Genomic DNA, 16,518 nt, shown 5'->3' with positions numbered 1-16,518 from the left:
TGTACTAGCACCATTCTAGGTGTTGAGGTTAGAGATGAAATAACAATTTTTAGTCTCAAGGATCTAACCTCCTAGTAAGAGGAGACAGACTTGGAACATGTTTTAATGAACAGCAGTAACTATTAATGTTATGAAAAAGATGAAATCATTATTGTAGGGACAGATGGAGTATGCTTTTTGAACTAGAGAGGTTTGAAAAGATGGGAATAAAAGGAAGTAAAGAGGTAGGGCGTGTGGACAGCTGTCTGAGTTTCACTTTGTCTTCCGAAGCCTTCACTCTCTAAACTGTGACTCTTGAGCTCACATAGGTGTATCAGAGCCTGTGGTTGCAAAGGATAAGATGGAGGCCAAACTGATGATCCCTCACCTCAACCCTGCTTCAACCAGAACAGTTCTAGTTTGTTGTTGTTTTTTTGTGTTTTTTTTTAAGTTTTAAATATTGGGATTATAGTTGAAAAAAGTGGTCCATAGCTTTAAAGATTTGGAAAACAGCTGGCTTGGAATAAACCAGTTATGTTCATTCCTGCCCTTAGTGACTTAACTCTTATGTTTTCACAGTTGTGCTAGGCAGATAATGCCCCCCCCCCCCGCAGAACCTGTAAATGTTACCTTGTAAGCAAAGGGGGTCTTCGGAGATGTGATTAAATTAAGGATCTTTTGATGGGGAGATTATCTTGGATTATTTGGTTGGGATAATGTAATCACTGATAAGAGGGAGGCAGGGGAGAGTTGAGAGACAGAAGAGAAAGCAGTGTGACCACAGAGGCAGAGATTGGAGTAATGGAGCTACAGGCAAAGAATGCCAGCAGCCACCCAAAACTAGAAGAGGTTAAGGATTGTATTCTCCCCTAGAGTCTCTGGAGGTGCCCCACTGACTCTTTGATTTTGGACTGTTGATACTGATTTCAGATTTCTGGCCTCCAGAGCTGTGAGAGTTAAATTATGGGTTCCTTGTTATCAGGGTCCCTTTTATTTAGCATATTACCTTTTCCACAGAGTATAACTCAGTGCCTTGAATGTTATAACTGTGCTTCAGTTACCTATTGCTGCATAACAAACATCCCCAAATCTAGTGGCTTAAAATAACAACAGGGTTTTTTTTGGGTTTTTTTGTTTTTTTGTGTGGTACACGGGCCTCTCACTGTTGTGACCTCTCCCGTTGCGGAGCACAGGCTCCGGACGCGCAGGCTCAGTGGCCATGGCTCACGGGCCCAGCCACTCTGCGGCATGTGGGATCTTTCCAGACCGGGGCACAAACCCGTGTCCCCTGCATTGGCAGGCAGACTCTCAACCACTGCGCTACCAGGGAAGCCCAACAACAGTTTTTTATTTCTCACAATTCTGTGGGTTGGCTGGGTTCAGCTGGGTGGTTCTTTACTGTGTGGTGTCATCTGGGATCACTCAAGTGGAAGCATTCATCTGAGATGTCAACTGGGGGCGGGGGGCTAGAGGGGCCTCTCTAGCAGAGTAGTCACATCCTCAAGACAGTGAATACAGAAGCTGCCTTGCTTTGTGGAGCCTAAGGCACTTCCACTACCTCCTTTTGATCAGAGAAGGCACAGGGCTAGACTAGAGTCCAGGGGAAAGGAGATAGACCCTACCTCCTGAAGGGAAGGAGGCCTGCACATATAGGGCAGTAGGAACTGTTGTCAGCCATCTTTGGAAACAGTCTACCACAAACTGTTTCGAAAATGATTATTGAATTAACCCAGATAGACTGATTCTGAGATTTTATACGTAAGGAGATTCAGTAAGAAACATTTTCTAAGAAAAAAATTTCTGTTATAAAAAAAATCCAATATAAGCTGCCAGGATGGGACCTTGCCCACATGAAGAATTCAAGAGATGCATGCTTACTGACCAGCTGGCTGGGTAAGGAGTGGAACTGTTATTTCCCAGCTCACTCCTGGCTAGTGATTTCACATGGGGAAGGGCACGGCACTTCCAGAACCAAGACCTTTAACTTCCCTCCCTGGGTAGAGTATAGTGATGGCTGGTTTTGTGATTTGGAAGATTCTCCACCTGAAAAGCAGTTCCTGAAGGGAAGGATTAGAAAAACATGCGATGTGGCCAAGAATTTCATGGCTATCTACAGAGGTTAAGAAGGGAGATGAGACTGGCAGGAGACCTGTTCAGAGTCAGTACCCTTAGAACGGAGGCCCTGAAAAAGATGGCTTTCCTTTAACTTCCTATACCATTTGCCTGAAATTTAGTAACAGGACTTCCTGGTGGACCCATCACAGTGATTACAAGTGCTTCTTGGGTATAAGATTCTGACCCTGGGACCCCTGACATCCCTTTTATCCAGTCACTTATTCTTGCTTAATTATTAGTACTCTAGGGAGAAATTCTGGTGTCAGCTCCAGTCAGAGGTAGAGAGAGGATTCTAGAAATGGAGTCAGACATGGTTCTCCTGGTGGGAGTCCAAATCCAGATTTCTTTTTTATTAGTTGTTTCTATTTCATGAGTTTGCATTTGATCATCCTTTGAAATGTGTTTGTGTGTGCTTTGTCTTCTTTGTAGGTTTGTTTGCATTTGGGAGCACTGTTTTTCTTAAGATGAGCTTGCTGTTTTTATCAGCAATCACCGTGGCAAGGGGACATAGGCCCTTAGCTGATTTCTCTCCTCTGGGGTGGATTTATAGGCCAGAATCTGGGGAGTAGCTAGGTTTTAATAGTTCATTGGGTTCCCATTTCAAATACAGACTGAAAACCTCCAGGCTTGTGCCTTCATCATTTGTTTCCATCTAATGACCAGTTTTATGGTGTTTTCTCCATGGCCTGTGAATTAAGTCCTGTTTTTTTTTAAACCAGGCACAAACTCTGCCTTTGCTGCTATTTACTATGTACTTCCTTACTCCTGCATGTTTTTGCTTGCCCTTGCTAGCTTTCTCTTTTTATACCTTTGTACATTATTACTCTGTTGATCCCTGTTCCTGAGATGATTGAGAATGATAGGGGGTATGTATGTAGGAATTGGGGGTGGATATGCCTTATTTTTACTTTTAACACGTTTCCCCAAGTGCTTCATTTCTTTGCTTGATAGTTTTCATCCTGATACTTTTGTGAAACTCAGAAGCACGTGCTTCTGGCATTTCAACTTTTCATATGTGTGGCCGATCTTAGGATACAGCTCTCTAAGAGAAATAGAAGCTTGATTCAATTGAAGGTTCCTCTAGGCTGTTAGATGGCAGGGTGGATTCACAGACTACCAAAATGACCAAAGCTCAGATGCCCTCAAAAACTAGACTCTCTTGGCATTACCAAGATTAGATGTGGAATGTGCAGACAAAAGGGCAGCACTGAATGTGGCTGGATTAGGACTGCTCTCCCCACACAGCTTAGCCAAGACGGGATGAGTTGCTCTGGATGGTGTCTGGATTAGTGCCCCAAACCTATGTTCAGGCATAGGAGAGGCACAGAGAGCGTACCACACAGAGGCTACTACCTTAAAATGGGTTCAGATTGATAATGGAACAGTGTCCTTGATATATTGTGAAGTGTAAGAAACAGATTATTGAGCAGTATGTAAGGAGGAGAAAGGTATAGACAGACCTCAAAACAGACTGGTAGCTATCTTTGGGTAGTGTGTTCGTGGTGAATTTTAGGTTTTTCTTTGCAGTGTTCTTTATTATCTAATTTTTTCTCGATAAATAAGAAGTGCTGGAATACGTTTAAAATCGCTTTTTGAAATAAAACAAAATGATGCCAGGCAAGCATTTTCTGTCATTCAGTAAACCTCTCTTGCTAGCCTACTCTGTTCTCGGCCCCAGCTGGGCTCTGGGGGAGTCCAGCACTGAACATGGTAGACCGAGGAGCGCCTTGGTGGAGATCACAGCCACTCTGTGCTCCTGACACCTTATGCTTGGTGCAAGGCAAGTGGATTTCTTCAGGCAGCTTCTGTGTTTCCCCCAAGAGCCTCTCATCGGTTGTGTCTGCCTAATTCTTACCTGGTGGGATAGGGAATAACTCACCTTTTGTGTAGTCTGACAGTTCCAAGGTTGAAGCTGCTTATTCTCACTCTCTATCCTGGCTTGTTTGTTTTCTCCTGTGTCTGTCTGTTTTATCCCATTCAGAGTTTTTGCTGGTCTCCTTTGTCCTCCTAGGAGCTTGAACTTACAGAGGTTCAGTTTTTCCTTTTTATCATTTCTCTTGTTTCCTGTAAAGTTGCTGGGCTAGTTTTTGGCCACGTAGATAAACAGGTTTGAAATGCCTGTCACTGGTGAATTTACCCCCAGGGCTTGCTATATCTGGGGAGGTAACATATCAGCCTGTTGGCTTATTTGGGGGAGCTAGAATCAAACAGTTTGCAAACCAGGGAGATGAGCTTTGTATATTTGTGTTTAAGAACATTTCGAGCCCTGGCAAGGTACTCAGTTTATTAATTCAGATGATGATTCTGAATGTCCTTAGATATAGCTAAGGATGCACTTTAAGAAATTATTAATTTGTTACCATCTTAGTCATAATTCCTTTTCTCCTTGACTTTGTCAAGGACTCTTTCGTCTAGCTTCATTCACTCAGCAACTGTTTATTAAGCACCAGCTGTGAACTGAGCGTCATACTTAGTACCTGAGATAATATGGAGAAATAAGATAGATATAGTTAGTCTCTGCCTGTGCAGAACGTGTAATCAGTGGGAGAAATAAGTAAATTGGAAGTTCTATGTATGAACTGCTATATATGGGGAGGTTGTAGATTATAGTGTAAGACCAACGTCAGGCACCTAACCCACATTTGCGCCATCAGGGAAGGTGTCCTGGAAGAAGCTGGCCTAAGCCTCAAATTGAAGGATTATTTGGAGTTAGTCTGGGGTGGGGGAGGGCAGACGTGTTCCTAGCAGAAAGTATATTTGCCAACATCTGGAGACTAGAAAGAGCATGTAATGTTGATAGAACCAAAAGAAACTCTGCATGGCTGGGTTTGAAGGTGGAGAGGCAAGAGATAGCTGGACAAGTGAGTCAGATTAAGCAGAACTTTGAAAATCAGGCTAAAGAGTTTAGACTGTCCAAAAAGCAGTAGGGAGCCATTAATCTCCTAATGTCGCATGATTAGCTTTGTATTTTAAAGAGAGAATTCTTATCACAACAGAGAGTTACAGAGGGGGAAGATGTGAGGCAAAGAGATCAAGTGAGAGGCTGACATAGCATCTAGGCAAGAAATAATGGTGGTCAGACTTGTAAGTAGTGGGGATGGTGGGAAATAGACTCATCAGATACCCTGGAGGTAGAAGTAGCAAGATTTGCCTGTTGACTGGGTGTACTGGGAGTTTCAGGCTTGGCAGGTTGGGTGAGTAGTTAAGTGTCAGTTGGGTGGGTACCAGTCACTGAGAGAAGAAAAAAGGCATAAGGCATAGGTTTGAGGTCAACTATATTAGAATTTTTTTTTCCTCTGTGGCTAATATTACTTATTCATTCATTGCCAAAATATTTACCAGTCAACCAGCATGTACATAGTATTGTGCTGTGTATCAAGAGAGATGCAGGGAAGTATAGATGCCTGTAGATATTAATGCTGTAGTTGAGGTGAAAAGGTACACATTTAGTGAATGTCCATGGGGTCACCACATTTCTACTCTCTCTAGTCTGTCTGCTCTTGTCACCTCTCTCTCCTATTCAAATACTTTCAGTGCCTGTAAGACAGGTGAATCTATCTAGTCTGGCATTCAGATTTCTAAAAAATCGTATGTCATCCTATGTTTTCTACTTTCTTGTCATGAAGTCCTGGGTTCAGTCCCTGGTTGGGGAGCTAAGATCCTGCAAGGTGCAGCCAAAAAAGAAAAAAAAAGTTTTAATTTTAGAATAGTAGCTCCTCAGCCCTTTTCTCTGGCATTATCGTGGTCAGCAGAGCCAGTTATTTATCAAGGCAATTTCTAGATGATGGTGATAGCAACCATATGGTCTACTTAAGTGAGAATGCTTGTCTTTCTTATTCCACCAAGAGATATCAGGCCATTAAGGAATGACTTACTCCCCTGGAAATTAGTGACTGATTCCTTGAGAAGAGATATCCACCAGGCTTTGTTGTGTAGATGGAGATGTTCTGTATGAGCAAGTGTACTCAGGGATCCCAGTACTGAACTCTTACAGTTTTATTTTTAAGTGACTCTACTAAAAATGGAAGCTGATATTCTTGACCAGTTTTGCTTGGAGGTGGTAAGGAATGTAACATAGCCTGTAGTGGAATTGTTTTGTCTTCCCCCTCAATAAAACATTGACCTTGCAAAGCCCAGGTTTGCGATTTATTAACGATGAAATTTATACATGTTATCCTTTGTAACAGCAAGAGACTGGTAACAACCCAAAGCCCTAACCATTAGGGATTAAATCAGTTACAGTCAACCATAATGTGGTTTACTCTGCAGCCATTAAATGGAAAGAAATAGTTCAGGGTGCCTGATATTGAATGACTTGGTAGATATAGTTTAGATGAAAAAAAACCAAGGTGCACAGCAGTATATGTAATATGCATATTTGATGGGGGAAAAAAATCAAACGAAAAGTAAGTACTTAATGCACTGAATTTTTTATAAGAGAAAGCTAAGATACTTTTGCATAGTTTTCTATGAGGAGAGGCACTGGGCAGTCTAGTGTGTTTCTTATAATATTTATTAATTTTTTCCATAAAAATATCTAATAAGTACAAAAAGGATATGAGCTTATTTAACATAAAATGTCCAGTAAATGTTCAATAAATCTGTAACTTATTTATTGAGGATAAAGTAAGGATAGAATAAGGGATAAAGTAAGGGATAGAGTAAGGACTTTTTAAAAAATTTGATCTTACTGAATATGAAATAGGTATAAAAAACTTTATAACATGTGGTAAGGTTTAAAAAGTATGCAACAAACAAAAGTAATCACTTCTCTCCAAAATAATGGGGAAATACCACTACATACCCACAAGGATGGCTAAAATGGAAAAAAAGACAACAGCAAATGTTGGAAGGGATCTAGAGCCACTAGAAGGCTTATTTGTTGTTGGGAGTGTAAAATGCTATAACTATTTTGGAAAACAGTCAGTTTTCTAAGAAGAATTAAAACATATGTCCACAAAAAACCTTGTGTAAGAATGTTCATAGCAGCTTTATTCATGAAAGCCAACAAATGGAAACAGTCCCTGTCTGTCAAGAGAAGAATGGATAAACAACCTTGTATATTCAAAAAGAATCAAACTATTGATATGTTGAATAACATGAATGAATCTCATAAGCTTTATGCTGAGTGAAAAAAGCCAGACACAAAAAGTTATGTAATGCATTATTACATTTATATGAAATTCTGGAATAGACAAAACCAAATTGTGGTGATAGAAATCAAATCATGGTTGCTTTGGGGATTCAGAATTGACTGGGAAAGGGGCACAAGGGAACTTTCTGGGATGATGGAAAATTACTGAGGCTTCATAGGGTTGGATTACATGAGTGTATGCATTTGTGAAAATTGATCGAATGGTACACTTAAGGTTTGAGCATTTCACTGTGTGTGAAATACACCCCAATTTTTTTTAACCCCAATTTTTAAACAATGATATTTGGGGTCTTCATTGATAGGAGCATGCATCTAGAGTTGCTAAGAAGGGCAAGTTGGGGAATATTTATGTTACCCCTTCAGAGTAATTCTTTAATAATTTTGGAGACAGTACTTAACACCAAACGCTATGTTTAGCTTGAGCTTTTTTGTCGGTTGTACAGTTGCAGGACCTATTTTCAGAATCTTGTCAGAGTTCAGGGGGCAGTATTTATAAAGAGGGAAAAGGTAGCCCTCTCAGACTGGCGCTCCAGAGCGTCACATGCCATGTCTTCTGATAACCATGCTCCAGACCGGTGGGTCTCAGCTAGGAACCTTTTTTTCCCTCTCAGGGGACATTTGGCAATGTCCAGAGATATTTTTGGTTGTCAGCTGGTGGGAGGAGGAGGTGTTGAGCTACTGGCATCTAGTGGGTAGAAGCTGTGGAGGCTGCTAAACCCTCTACAATGCACAGGACAGCCTCCACAACGAAGAGGAGCTCATCCAAGCTGCCATTGGTGCCGACTTGGAGAAACCTCGTTTTACATTTGCCCTTACTACTGAAGCTGAGTCAGTCTCAGTCCACCAGGTGCTGACTATACTCAGAGTCCAAATCAATTGTGGAAACTTGGCATTTTCACAAATTGCATATTTCTTCCCTGTCAGAAGTTAATATTAAATACTTGTAAGTGTATGTAATCTTAAATTTTGAGATAAAATTCCATGCATTAAGAGCATTTCCAAAATCCAAATTAAATCTCTTGTTTCTGTTGATTGTTAAATTCTTCAGATGTGAGTTTTGTTCGTAACTTTATTTCATTAAATCTTCAAACAAGTGATCTTTGTTGTCATTCTTTAAAAAATAAATTAAAAGGCTTTATTATCAAATCAGAAGGAATAAATAATAGTAATTTATCTCTTTTTCTCTCTCCACAGGATGACAGGGAGTGAATTTTTCTCTCGTTTCCCCGAACTCTATCCCTTTCTTCTCAAACAGTTGGAAACTGTAGCCAATACCGTGGACAGGTAAGAAGAGAATAGGGTGGGGCAAAGTGAAATCAAGGATGTGAATTACTTCAAGATTTTTCCCTTCAGGCAGCAATTTTTAATCAGCTCCTTCCTTGTAAACATAGATGGATTTTTTTTAAGTGCGTCTTTATTAAATACATCATGTTGCCTGACACTCTGTAGTAGATATGTACCTGAAAGGTTGTATAAAATCCGGGTTTTATATTATATTTTACATTTTAAAAATCCTATTTTTAAAGTTTTTAGTGTTTTATAGGAGTTAGCTTTTTAGAAGCACATGGTGATTTCTTCTAAGAATCATTTTCTTCCTCTTATATTCAAAATCTGTGTGTTTACATGTTGAGTTTGCTTTAACACACACCTGTCATTTTTTTTTATCACTGGCCTGTTGCAGCTGACTAATCTGGTCACTTGTGATCAGAAATGGTACTATTCTACTTGAGTGAAGATGGCCAGTGACCCTGGAAACACAAAATAATGCTATTAAGAGGGCTTCCAGTCTGATCAGAGCAGATAAAAAAGTTCACCATTGTCTTTTCAATCACATTCTGTGGCTGGTAGTATAATTTTTAGAATGGACATCTTAGAGCATGGACCATTTTATTCTTTTAGCAGTTTTTGCACTTGGCCTGAATTTATACCAATTGTCTGTAATGAGAAAATAAAATCGCATCAGTGAATTTTACTTCTGTTTATGATCCATTTCCTCACATTAGTAATTTGTGCAGACAGGCTTTTCTGGCCCTAGTAAGTGACTGTCCACGCTTTCTTAAGTACATTTGGATGTTAAAAGTTTCACATTTCGTACTCTGGAATAAACCCCTCTCTAATGTCTGAACAGCTGAAATCAAAACAGCAGACTCGAATTATCAAATAATATGCTTTGAGAAGAGAATCCTGTGCAAAAGCCCAATCCACGGCTTTGCCAGTTTCTTCCTCATTTACACACTAAGAAAATATGAAGTGAATGGAGGAAAAAAACGCAAAAAGGAAAATTATTGCTGATCATAGTCTCACTTTATATGTCAATACATAATTATTTAATGAGAAAAACGTTTGAAGATAGTGCCTTGCCTATCTTTTATGTACAATAATTTTTTTCTTTTTTCAGTGATACAGGAGAACTAAACCATCATCCCAGCATGTTTCTCTTACTTTTGGTGTTGGGGAGGCTCTACCCTTCCCCGATGGATGGCGCCTGTTCTGCTCTCAGCATGGCACCTTTTATTCCCTTCATTATGAGGTAGTGTATGCCTCATGGAAATAATGGGAGTGGGCATGGGGGCTTTATGGAGCTATTTAATCCTGTTCCTATTTCAGAAATTATAGATTTTTTTACTCTGGGAGGGTTCTTGTGAAGGCAGGGGCCTGGGATTATTGCCATTGCCCCCAACTGGTCTCCAGTGTTTCAGATGGTGGATTTAGGAGCTCATGTCTACTGTTTAAGTAGTGTTTTCTGGGAGTCCTGCCTGCTAATGGGTGTGTGGTGTTGATAGGAGATACCCCCTTTTGATAAACATAGCCTGGGTGTTTGCATTATCCCTGTGTTGAGCCTGGCCAGCATGGGGCAGGCTCAGTTCTGGCATATATCCCCTGTCCAGGGGTTCAAGAGGACACCTGGTCCTTCACTCTGGAGGAGTTTGCCGGTGGTTGCAAGGGGCAACATCTAGATGGCAATGCTGTGTAGCACGAGTTCACTTCCCACTCATCTTCCCTTTCAAGCTTGGAGTACCTGAGAAAAAGCCATGCATAAGGATTACACATGGAATCAAATGATAACAGGCTTTTCTGCTTCTACAGCCTATTACCACTTCCTCTTGTTACATTTTTTTGAGGTATTCGCCAGCTTCTGATCACCTTTTTCATTTTGGATCAAAGGCCTCAATAAACAGGCCTCCAAAAAGTATTGAAATTTTCTTATGAAATATTTCAGAAAACCTGTGATATTAGTTAGCTTTTACCTTTCTGCTTACCTCTTGACAAAACAGTACCTTCATTTTTATGTATCTACCAAAAATTGAACTACAGCAGAAGGATAAAATATAACCAACTAAAGAGAGTGTACTTGTTATTTATGTGGTGTCCTGGGTTCCACTTCCTGGTTTCACAGAGCTGACTGATGCATTTTAATGTGAGAAACCATTAAACACAAGATTCTGGTGTGTGATTGCTGTAGCCATTTGTTTGCGCCAAGCCCTGGCTGTGGCTGTGTTATCTGTGATCACAGAGATGACTCACTCAGATTGGTTTTTGTTTCCTGATACACAGAGTTACCAGCCTCCCGTATCCAGCATTTGGTGATTCATTTTAGGAATTTGGGTCATAAATTTAACTTTCAGGAGCATTTAAAAATTGTACTTTCACATATAACTGGAAAGAACTAAAAAATAATTCAGAAAGTTGATGGTTGGGGGAGGCACATGTACAGAATCACAGTGTACATTAGAAACAAAGACACGCTTTAGAACTTTATCGTCCTGTGTTGAGAACATCCAATTTGTGGAAGCTTATTTCTTTTTCTTTTTCTTTTTTTTTTTTTTTTTTTGCGGTACGCGGGCCTCTCACTGTTGTGGCCTCTCCCGTTGCAGAGCACAGGCTCCGGGCGCGCAGGCTCAGCGGCCATGGCTCACAGGCCCAGCCGCTCCACGGCATGTGGGATCCTCCCGGACCGGGGCACGAACCCGCGTCCCTGCATCGGCAGGCGGACTCTCAACCACTGTGCCACCAGGGAAGCCCTGTGGAAGCTTATTTCTAATCAATCTGATAGGTGTTACATCCTAGAAACCAGAAGTTACTACGTTGAAAGTATCCTTCCTGTTATTTATTAGTTTACATATAATCAGAAAGCTCATATTACTAATTATACTCAGAGCACTTATTACATATACAAAGATCACGTGAACATAGGAGATTTAAATATTGCCTTAAGGCTAATGTACTTAGTGCATCTTCTTTTTCTTAACTCAGAAACACAAAGAAAGAAATGTACAGTTCTCCTGTCATTCCAGTGAAAATGCCTTAATCAGTGGTTGCTTTCTACTTGTATAAAGATTCATAGAGCACCACCAGCAGCAAAAGTGCCATAGCGGATTCCTTAGAGTGTCCGTAGGCTCTGTTTTATTGAATGTCCAAGTATGTTATAGGCAGTGTTTCTCAAACTTTAAGATGTAAACATATCACTTGGGGATCTCATAAATTCTGATTCAGTAGGTCTGGGGTGGGGCCTGAGATTCTGCATTTCACACAGACTTCTAGGTAATGCTGAGGCTGCTGGTCTGCAGATCACACATTGAGTAGCAAGATTAAATTTGAGATATCAAACATTATCAGAACCACGCACATAGAGATGATTTTAATAAACTATACTTGGAACTTGGTTAGGCTATTCGGGAGGTTTATCAGAAGTAGCTTTTGACCCAGGAATTCAGAGAACAAGCAAGAAAATATTCTGAGCAGAGAATTCAGTAGGAAGTAGACCAACCTTGTTGAGTCTCCACTGTTTGCCAGGCACTGAACTGGGCGTTTTGCTTAACAATGACTCTGAGAGGAGGTGTTACACCTCTCTACCTGTTGAGGAAACTGAGGTTCAGAAAGCGACTCAGTTATAGAGTTGGAATATGAACCCAAGACTGTAGGGCTTGTCAAGAGTGTTGGGTATCCTCTTTCTATTACACCAAAATATCCAACTCCCTTTTGTGTAGTTAAGAGTTTTGGCTACACTGAGTAGCCCCAAGGGCCCTGAAATTTATGCAACTAGGAGCGATTAGGAGCCTGTATCTAGGCAGTGGATCCAAGTGCAGGCTATTTTCACGATGTAGAAGTCATGCCCCACTTGCAGTGGGGTCTGCTCCTGACCTTGCTTTTCCAGTGGTGGCAGTGGCTTGATTGGGTGCAGGCTTTCTCTCAGACTTACATCTGTGGGATCATTGCTTGGGGTAATTGGGGCCAGCCTGTGGCCTGGGATAAAAGAAGCCTGGCTTTTCTTTCCTGAAAAGAAAGTAGAAAGATCCTAGATTTACAGTTAGAAAACCCAGTTTTGGGTTTCATCAACCTACTGCCAGGACAACCATGTGCTACCCTAAAATGTTCACAGTCACACCAGAGAGATGAACTATATAAAAAGATTTTTTTTAATAGCGAATTTGGTAAAACTATACACATTAGATTTAAAATACTTCTGAGAAAATTATTCATGAAGAAAGTGAAAGATTGATCATAAAAACCTGCCAATCCAGGCAGTGTTTGTGGTTCTAATCATGGTAAAGATTAGGCTGTGTTGACTTGGGATAATGGCTGAAAAGACGGATATATGCACAAGTGGATGGGCAGTGTTTTATTTTTGTGGCATTGCTAGTATTTATTTACGTACTTGGAAGAGCTCTCATCAGGCTCTTGGATACTCTGAGTTTAGCTAAAGCAAAATTTTTCAGCTAGTGGGAGTAGCACAGAGGTTGCTCTGACTGTGCTAAAGTGAATCAGTTGTACAATGAAAAGATTAAAAGCCCTGATGAGGGCTTCCCTGGTGGCGCAGTGGTTGAGAGTCCGCCTGCCGATGCAAGGGACACAGGTTCGTGCCCCGGTTCGGGAAGATCCCACATGCCGCGGAGCGGCTGGGCCCGTGAGCCATGACCGCTGAGCCTGCACGTCCGGAGCCTGTGCTCCGCAACGGGAGAGGCCACAACAGTGAGCGGCCCGCGTACCGCAAAAAAATTAAAAAAAAAATAAAAGCCCTGATGACAGCTTTTTATTTCCCTTTGATTTACATATACTTACCTGCCATTTCCTTCCTCTCTGTGAGGTGTTAGGAAGTATTATTTGTACCTTTGTCCCTTATTCCACATTTGGGAATCCAAGCTTATATCTCTGTTGCCTTTCTTTGTTAACTTAAATCTTAGAAGCTTCTGATGTGGATCTTCCACAGTTATGTGTGTGCACAGCTATGATTTGTTGCATCATCTTGGAACAGAAATGATCATGTTAATCCCAGTGTTTTGTTTACAAGGTTTTTTCAAATCGAGTGTATTTTACGTGCCTAATGCTGTGCTGGATCCAGATACACAGCCCTCTTCCATGCAGAGATGATGCCTTCAGTTTAAGGCCATTCACCCCCTTCAGTTCAGACACCACAGAGCAGAGTGACGCATGCTTTAAAAGGGACCCTGACTAGCTCCCTGATTACAGTTCACTAGTGCCCACGTGTCCGGGGCTTTCTAGAGACCAGAATATCTCTGGACACACACCTTGGAATTCCCTTTCACAAGCAAGCTTCAAGTTTGAATTGACAAGCTGTAGGAAACCAAAAATGCCTCAAACCTCGGCAATCCTGAACAGAACAAAGGCCCTGGACTCAAGAGACTTGGTTCTTTCTAAGCTCTGCCACTTATTCACTAGCTGTGATGCTTGAGCAAGGTTCTGTACCCTCCTTGGACCAGTGTGGTACCTGTGTGTGTGAGGCAAAAAGTGCCTTCTATTGCAGATAACTGAGGTCTCCGCATCGGATTAAATCCCTCTACTGCCTTTTGTTCACTCTGGGATGCTTTTAAAAGGATCTCCCCACCCTCCCCCCTTTTTGACTTATTTTCATTGCAAATGACTTTTGGTATGTTTTTCTCCAAATCATTTCAATCATTGTTCACTTTAGGTAAATTTTCAGTGAAATCTGCCTTTCTGTTTTGTGAAAAATTTTGAGGTACAAATAACCATACAATCTTAATTAAACACGTGGCAGTGGAAATCACCCATAGCGACCTATGTATGCAATGGAAACTGTTTTAGTTGTGATATTGAAACATGTAGTCAACAATCAAAACAAAAATTGGAAAATATGCATTTTATGTATTTTTTAAATATTTCATGGAACCTTTTGATTGTACCAGTCTTAAGAAGAAGGGAGGGGTAGGGAGTACAAAAACTAAGACTTAGGCCTTTTAAGCCTATGATATTGGAAAATAATATTGATTCTTGTTTTCTTTTCCTTGAAAGTTGCATAATGCAAGAATTATCACCTTACTCCTTACCCAGGTTATGAAGTTGAAAGATCTTCCTTGCCATCGTGTAGAGTTGGGGTTTTGCAGTAGACAGTAGTTGGCTTCCACCTTCATTTGTGATTGTAATACCAGGAACTTTCCTCCAAGGTTGCACATTTCTATCTGTTCTGTCTTCCCAGAATCCTTGTGATAAGTAGAAGGCAGGATTTGCTTTATAGAGAAAGAAATCAGGCAGAGGGCTGTTGAGACACTGCTGGGAAAGAAGGCATACCCACCTCCCTTTCTCTCCACCCCAGCTCTTAATCCTCTCTCCCTCTGAATAGCTATAGCATTAATTTAAATCTCTTATCTTACTAGTCATCATTACTGAATCATATTGTAATTTATATGCTCAATACTTATTCCCTCCAAATAAATCTTAATCTCTTTCCATGGAGAAGCAGCTATGGATTTTTTCGGTTTTTCATTTTTGGTACCTTTCTCTGCATAGCCCAGGTTTGGGCACAGAGGCTGAATTATTAACCTAAAAACGAAACTAACTGTGAAATGAGACACTGTGTCTTAGCAGATCTGTGTATCTGTGAAGTACTTAAGGGACTCCTAGTCTTACAGTATTGGAGCCATATTTCATATCCCACTGGTTACTGATTATGTAGAAAGGAGGCTCAGCTGGGCTTTCTGTTTTACCTGCCCTTTGAGGAATCTTATGCTCTAATGTGAGCTCTGACATTTGCTTTTATTTTGACTTCACCTCTCTGAAGGTCACACCCTCGGTTTCCTTTTCTATCAAATTAAGGTATTGGACATTACCCAGGGTCCTCTCTGGCCTTATGAGCCTATGACCTGAGACCTTCCTGGACTCTGACCTCCTCTGCCCTGACTGCTATCCAGTCAAGGGATCTGAAGGTCCACCTTGCAGCTACCGTGCTGCAGGCTTTAGAGCCAAATGAGAGGAGCCTGAATTGATAAGAGGAGGAGGGAGGTCATAGAATTATAAACAAGCCAAAATACGTGGGGGAAAGCCTCCTGATTAATGTGGCACGAAAAAGTGGGCCCCTTAGTGCTTCAGGCTGTCAGTCTGTATAATGGGGATAATCCTGACTACAAAATAGCAGATAAAAGCCCCATAGTTTGTTGGTTAAGAAAAATTCTAGAGAGAGGAAGGGGTTGATGGTATAAGGTGATAGAGGGCAGACTTTTTTTAACTCCTGCTTCAGCTTTGTCTTTGCCAGTAAACTGGAAGGAAGGCCCTGAAACCAGATGTAGGTGAGGTGATAGAAAAAGAACACTGTCTCTTGTGGATAAAGGCAAATCCTTGGACCCAGATAACTTACAGCCTCAGGTACAAGTTAGCCTAGAGCCAAGTCAGTAATTTGGGGGGGGTGGGTGGCATGGGAATGTTATCCTCGGAGCTTGCAGAAAGATTTCAAAAGAGAGAGGAAAAGGCATATTTTTATCAGTGACCAAACAATTGTGTTGATATTGTTTTAGACTGGATCATTCAATGTATTACTTGCAAGTGCTTCATACTTTATTTGCTGAGAGCTAGTAAGGATTCCCTAAGAATTAGTCATGCCTGAGTCACCTCATTGTTTTGATGGGATTAGGAGTCTGATAGATGAGGCCAATGCTGCTTTATTCAGCGTTTGAATTACTTACTTAAAATGAAGACAGACTAGATTGCGTGCTTATTAGGTTTGCATATAAGAGAAATATAACTGGTGATGGACTCCCATTCAAAATAGTCTTTAAGCATGGGAGAGACAGACACAAATTCAGGCTAGTAGCCATTACCTTTATGAAGCAGGGAAGGAGGGGATAAAATTAAGGAAGCGTATACTAGGAGCTTGTTTTATTTGTGATGTGTTCTTAAGCTGGGTTTGGGGCAAATGTCTGTTATATTATTCTCTCTACTCTTTTTTATTTGATATGTCTAATATAGTCCATAATTGAAAAATATGATTTCAAAGTAGCCTTGGAAGACTGGATTGATGG

At 40.9% G+C, this 16,518-nt stretch overlaps 1 protein-coding gene across 5 annotated transcripts in view; it reads left to right on the top strand.

Moving 5' to 3' along the window:
* Positions 1-16,518, top strand: part of THADA (THADA armadillo repeat containing) — a 312,415-nt gene that overhangs the window by 125,550 nt on the left and 170,347 nt on the right. For all 5 annotated transcript variants that reach the window (XM_082851642.1, XM_082851643.1, XM_082851644.1 and 2 more), the window contains 2 exons: positions 8,444-8,533; positions 9,648-9,779. In XM_082851642.1, coding sequence (XP_082707768.1) covers positions 8,444-8,533; positions 9,648-9,779 — 222 coding nt within the window. The remainder of the gene's footprint in view (positions 1-8,443; positions 8,534-9,647; positions 9,780-16,518) is intronic.

The sequence above is a fragment of the Leucopleurus acutus genome (genome assembly GCF_964270905.1).
Source record: "Leucopleurus acutus genome assembly, chromosome: 12".
Taxonomy (NCBI): Eukaryota; Metazoa; Chordata; class Mammalia; order Artiodactyla; family Delphinidae; genus Leucopleurus; species Leucopleurus acutus.
Note: the sequence above shows the minus strand (reverse complement) of the source record. Positions and strands in the feature narration are given on the sequence as shown.